Below are 6,470 nucleotides of genomic sequence, written 5' to 3'. Positions count from 1 at the left end.
AGTGTGGGAACATGACAATTAAGTCGAGGCCATGAATTACTGTAACACGGCCAGGCAGTAGGCTTTAGTAATCCAGTGTTGTGTCTGTTACGGGTTTCCTCTACTCATCCTGGTCCTGCTTTGGGAGCAGTCAATAATATATTATTACCAAGCTTCCATGTGAAATACAAAGATATGACAGGACTTTGTTTTATCTTTGTAGGGTTTGTTTGTTTGTATGTTCGGCTTACAATACATTGAAATAACTCAATTAAAGTCTGTGATGCCCTACAAATCTCGTACAATCACATTATGAGCTGGGCCGTGCGTTGTTCTCCTTATGGTAAGGGACAGTGGGGATTAAGGGCTAGTGCATATTTTATGAAGATTAAAAATCAATAAATGTCTCAGATTTAGAAGGGAGGCTAATTGTCCTCTTGGCACCCGACACCTGTCCTCCTCTGCCCCAAATCTGTAGCTTAGTTTAGTGTACTGAAGCTTGAGACAGCCCTGTCTCAGAATATTTGTATGAAATTGAGTTCATATCCAAGAATCCTATGTAACTTTTCCTCCTGTCTAAAGGGAAAACACAGTGTGTGTGTGTGTGTGTGTGTGTGTGTGTGTATCAGTTTCTATCATCAAGTTGATGTTAAGTAATTGATCTACAGGCTTTAATTCTAATGAAATGCTACAGTATTTTGGATATTTGTTTAGAGATATGCTTTCATCTTTATAACTATAAAAATTATTGTATATTTGAAAAATATGATCTAGGTGTAGGTCTGCTGTACCTTATTAGATCTGATCTCATCCTGGAGTTTGACCTTCTACATGAGGAGAAACATGCAAGCTGCATTCTGTCTGTATGTATGTGCGTGTGTGTATATGTGTGTGTGTGTGTGTGTATGTGTATGTGTGTGTGTGTGCGTGTGTGTCTGTGTGCGAGTGTGTGCGTGTGTGTGTATGTGAGCCCTTTAAGGCTCATCATGTGTTTTAAAGTCTCTTATCTATCATTAACATTAAGTTTTGGGCTTGAAAGCGTTGAAGTGCGAGTGCAGTTGAGAAACAGGCAAGTAGCAACAGGGAGAGTTAAGAGGTAAGTGAACTAGATGAACCTAATATAGTGAGTCCCTGTTAGTAAGGCAGGTGTGTTAGTGTGTGTGTTAGTGCATTAGTGTATTTGTGTGTGTGTTTTACTTCTGTATACTACACAAAGCAAATACTTTTCCTTATGCTAAAGCTTCTATATCAGTTTAAGCTTTTTTGTGTGTTCTTTGTTTTGTTTTTTTTATTTAGCTGGGATACTCGTCTGTCCCTCTAGTGGCCATTGGCTGAATAATAGTTCTGCGTCTTCATTGCTATCAGAGGAAATCATGTACGTGATGGAGGCGAGCGAGCAGTCAGGATGGATGCAATGTCCTTCAAACACGCCATGTTCTCCTGTGATGCTTCCCATAGGTGACATTGTTGCTGTTGTTGTTGTTGTTGACACTTTGTTGTTGTTGTTTTTCATTCTTTTCCTGGTGACATGGGTGCGATGCTACAGGATGGAGGGGATGGGAGAATGGCAGCGCCTCAGGCCGGCAGGCTGGAAGGGCTCAAAGGTGGAGTTAGTGATGGGAGTGAGGCGCAGAGGGGCGCCGGTCATCCCCGAGATGTTATTGAGGCTGCGCGACTTCTCGTAGCCCGTGGCTACGGGAAGATGGCGAGCAAATAGCGTGTGTTAGCGCAGGTAATGAAGGGTGGGTGAGGTGTTGAGTGTGAGATGGTTGGTTACAGAGGCAGAAGGTTGAGATATGAGTTATTTGGAATGTAAATGTGTGATGTTAGGATTGAATGAGAGCACGTTCACGTTCAGAGCAAAGAGAAACCATTTGTCACAGTCACCAGCATTTATAAACCAAACAAAATAATATAAAATCAGCCCAAACCAAATAAAACATTTCAGACAGAAGAAGGAAGTCAGATAAAAGGCAGACAGACAGACGGACGGAGAGACAAAGAGATGGACAGACAGACAGAAACAGAGGGACAGACAGAGACAGGACAAAACAGGAATATGGGTTACGAAAATCAGCTGTCAGTTGGACGTTTGCCATCACATCTATAGAAACCTGCGGGTGGCGCTGTACAACACCAACACAAACTGCAGCAAAAGGCAAAGTCCAGTGGACGGGAACCCAAGAACTCTATTGGTGTTTGTTCTCTTTAGGTCTTCCCTTAAGTTTTGTATTGAGTCCACATCCACTGGACCAGCTGCTCTGGAGAGAACAAACCAGCCAGGAGGTCAAGGGACTGAGGGGAACTCAGGTTTAAGTCGTCTGGAGCTGAGCTGAGCTGAGCCGAGTCAGGGCCACAAACACACAATCATCCTGACGAAGAATCGACGGGAGGAGCACAGACAGACGGACGGACAGACAGACAGACGGACAGACTGGAAGATGCCTCAACTTTGACTGATGATCTGAGTATTAATGAGATTTATGTGAGTACTTCTGTTCTGTGAGTCAGGTCCCACTGCTCTCATAGCATCCAGAACCATTCAGTTCACAAACACCACAACTCAATTCAACACTATTAGTGGAATACAAAGAACATTGAAAACTTGGGATTTCAGACACAATAAACCCTCCAACATGTCAGAGTCCTGAGAGACTCACAGCACGTCAACCTCACACATCCACACACACACACACACACACGTTTAGACTGAAGGAAAACCTAACTGAGGACGACAGGACGAGGACGGAGGGAGGAGGACGGAGGGAGGAGGACAGAGGGAGGAGGACCGAGGGACGAAGACGGAGGGACGATGCCTGCTGACGCTGTAATGAGCTGCTGCTTGCACAGACTGATTACATTTGAAACAGGTCATAGGACTGAATCCATGTCTCCACCTGCCTGTCTCTGATTGGACGGCACAGGAGAGTAAAGTAAGAAGCTCTATTTCAGATCCAACTGAATACTCAGGAGGCATTCTGCATAGTAGAAACCATAGCGACAGATTTGGGTCAGCATGTTGTAAGGGCCTCAGTCTGTGAGTGTGAGTGTGTGTGTGTGTGTGTGTGTGTGTGTGTGTGTGTGTGTGTGTGTGTGTGTTCGTATGTGTGTCTGTCTGTGTGTGTGTGTGTGTGTCTCCATGTTTCCTGTGTAACAGCACACATTTTGCTCTGTTTAACCAGCTGTGTGTGCAGCTTCAACCCCTGTAACCACGACGATCAATCAGCAGCCCCTGGAGCTCTTAGCTGATTGGAACACACACACACACACACACACACACACACACACACACACACACACACACACACACACACACACACACACACACACACACACACACACACACACTGCAGCAGTGCAGAGATTGATTGGGATCAATAACCTCAGTATTGTACAAACAGCACATATTTATAGCCTCCTGTGGTTCTTGATCTTCCCTGCTGGAGGATTTTTACGATGAGGATCTGATTTCCTTTATCACCCTGACAACGTTCATTAACTTTAGACAATAAACAACAAAATGGACTGAGTAGCATTTTAAATTCCACGACTTGAGGAGTCACATCAGACGCAGCACTGAACAAAATGGCGGCTCTAAAGTGGGCCTGAATCTTATGTTTATGATTTAATACAGTTTAAATGGAATTAGAATAATAAACTACTGGTGAGATCATGAATGTGTTGGTCAGGGTTAAAGCTTACAGCTGCATGCTTGATTGTATATTTAGCATCAATTAGCTCCCTGGCTAATTCTTGATGTGGCTTTTTGGCTCCACCCCTTACGCGTGTGGTTTGCATTGCTTGTTGATTCTTCACAGCCAAAGCAAGAAAGCGCATGTTTCCAGGTATGAAAGTTCTCTGAGCGCAGTTAGCTGAGCGCGGCTAGCCTGCTGTGCTGCGATGTCGTACATACCTGCTATCAGTCAGACTTTAGTAACACAACGCAGGGGGAGAGACTGAGGAGGATAGCCTGAGGATGGGATGATACACAGTGTTAGAGATGTACATGAGGGAGGAGGTAAAGGAAAGGGGGATGATGATAAGAGATAGCGTGCACTAGGAGCTTTAGCACTAGCTCCGAGCTCTGTAAATGCCGCGGCCTCATGTTCATTATGTTGTTTTTGGTGCCCTATAGCATTGTATAATATTTGTTGACTTTAAAGTTTCTGCGTGTACACGTGTGTCCTGGACTCCACATGCTGCTTTCATGACGCTAACATTACAGGCACAGCTTGGGTTAGCTTGTTGCAGATTTAATCTTGTTTTCACTCACTTTCCCTTTTTGTCATTTTTTTCTGATCCACTCTTCCTTCCACCATCTGTCAGTCTTTGGCTCCAGACGTTAGCTAACGCCTCTACTCATTTAGCTGAAGAGCTGCAAAATATCTACATAGTAAAAGATGAGCATGTTGCACTTTGTTTATGCCATGAAAGCAATCAGAAGAGTCACTGTGCTAACTAACCTCATATCATGACTCATACATTTTGTGGCCTTTTCAAAAAGGTTTTGTGCCAAAACGAAATGTAAATACAACTTGCGACGGTTCCATTGCACCTCATGTTACTATGTGGGAGGAGCCAAACATGGGTAAAGCTAACATGAAGGAGGGAGGGAGGACAGGAAGGGTGAGGGTTCAAGGAAGAACAAGTTCAAATATCATCTCAACAACAGATCTACATGCAGGAAAATCTGTTAGCCTGTTTGAGATTCAAACTAAGACCGGATTCATTTAAAGGCCACAACAGGAGAAGACACACAAAACAACCACATGTAGATTTGTGATGATCAAGAAACAATGTTTGCATTAAACACAAAAATTGTGAAATGACAAAACCTGCACAGGAAGAAACAAACAGTCACATGACACAAACACATGCAGATAACTGAGGGACAACGAGGAGAGGAGGAAGGAGACAACAAGACATAAGAGAAGAAAAGAAAACAAGAGATAGAATTTCTATGTCACTAACTGATATGATGTTGATTGAAGGATATTCCATGATTTTTGGGGAATTTACGCATTTAGTCAAATCACTGAGATATGGCTTTAAATTGACACATAAAGAAATCCATACATAGAGCCATCATATCAAACACAGGATCCACACTGCTAACAGAAAGACTATCCTGTCCAGCCCTCCAACTCTAAATGTCTTTCCTTGTGCTTAGATTTGCACTTGTGACCCCGTGACCCCGCGTCAACATCAGGGAGCACCAGTGTCAAAGCAACTCCTGTCATTCTATTGGCTGAGGACTTTTTGACAGGATCGTCTCACCGAAGGTCCAAGTAGAGTGAATCCAAGCTCAAGTGTGTGAGGGCTGGTAGATAAACACATTTCAGGATTGATCCCCATTCTGTTACAACAGCACTCATTTCAGGGACAGATTCCTTTGTAAAGACCCATTGGGGTTTCTCTCTTTCTTTATCTTCACAAGGACTCTGGACCCAGCGACACTCGTCAGTGACCAGGATCTCATCAGCGTCTCATGATTTCAATGACCCCTTCAGTCTTCCCACCCCTCTTGAACAACTGTTACCTCTTCCACAAAGATCTCTCCCTAAAGTCCACGTGATAGACAACCTCTACAAGAACGCAAACTGTTCTTCTGCGAATCCCCACATTGACTTTTAGAATCCACCTGTGCAGTCTATAGAACCACGTCGAGGACCCCTAGGACCTTCAGAGTGACGGCAAGTACCTTCTCCTGGACCTCTAGCTCATCTTCAGGATGGGGACTGTACAGATTGTAAGAGCCAACAGGTTTTGACAAATCTTTGGGATGGATACAATCATATTTGTGATTGAGAGTACAGGGTGGAGTATTGAAGGATGAAGAGTTATCATGTGGGGCACCTCAAGGTAGCAAACAGGGGCTCCTTCTGTTTTTACTCCAATGATTGAGATGAAGCTCACCAATGTCCTGTATTCATACAGTCACTACCAGGAGGACCGGGGAAGACAGAGACAGAGGGAGAGAGACAGAGAGGGAGAGGGAGAGAGAGAGAGGGAAAGAGAGAGAGAGGGAGAGAGAGACAGAGAGAGAGAGACACAGAGGGAGAGGGAGAGAGAGACAGAGAGACACAGAGGGAGAGGGAGAGAGAGAGAGGGAAAGAGAGAGAGAGGGAGAATGAGACAGAGAGAGAAAGAGGGAGAGAGAGAGAGGGAGAGAGACAGAGACAGAGAGACACAGAGGGAGAGGGAGAGAGACAGTGACAGGGAGAGAGAGAGAGAGAGGGAGGGAGGGAGGGAGAGAGAGAGAGAGAGAGGGAGAGAGAGAGAGGGAGAGAGACAGAGACAGAGAGAGAGAGAGAGAGAGGGGGAGGGAGAGAGAGAGAGAGAGAGAGGGAGGGAGAGAGGGGGAGAGAGAGACACACAGAGAGGGAGAGAGAGAGAGAGACAGAGAGGGAGAGACAGAGAGAGATATAGAGCGAGAGACAGGGGCTTTAGAGGCAAGACAAGGAGACAGACATGTTGGTGAACATAGAGAA

At 44.8% G+C, this 6,470-nt stretch overlaps 1 protein-coding gene across 1 annotated transcript in view; it reads right to left on the bottom strand.

Annotated features, from left to right (window-relative positions):
- Positions 1-1,519: 1,519 nt before the first annotated feature.
- The window catches only part of LOC143016904 (voltage-gated potassium channel KCNC3-like), a gene marked incomplete at its 5' end in the record, with an annotated part of 16,544 nt that continues 11,593 nt past the window's right edge, over positions 1,520-6,470 (bottom strand). The window contains one exon of the mRNA XM_076171473.1: positions 1,520-1,671. Within this exon, the coding sequence (XP_076027588.1) occupies positions 1,520-1,671 (152 nt within the window). The remainder of the gene's footprint in view (positions 1,672-6,470) is intronic.

The sequence above is a fragment of the Genypterus blacodes genome, unplaced genomic scaffold (genome assembly GCF_046128005.1).
Source record: "Genypterus blacodes isolate CSIRO-AG114 ecotype Tasmania unplaced genomic scaffold, CSIRO-AGI_Gbla_v1 ptg000251l_1, whole genome shotgun sequence".
Lineage (NCBI taxonomy): Eukaryota > Metazoa > Chordata > Actinopteri > Ophidiiformes > Ophidiidae > Genypterus > Genypterus blacodes.
This window is presented reverse-complemented; position numbering and strand designations above follow the sequence as displayed.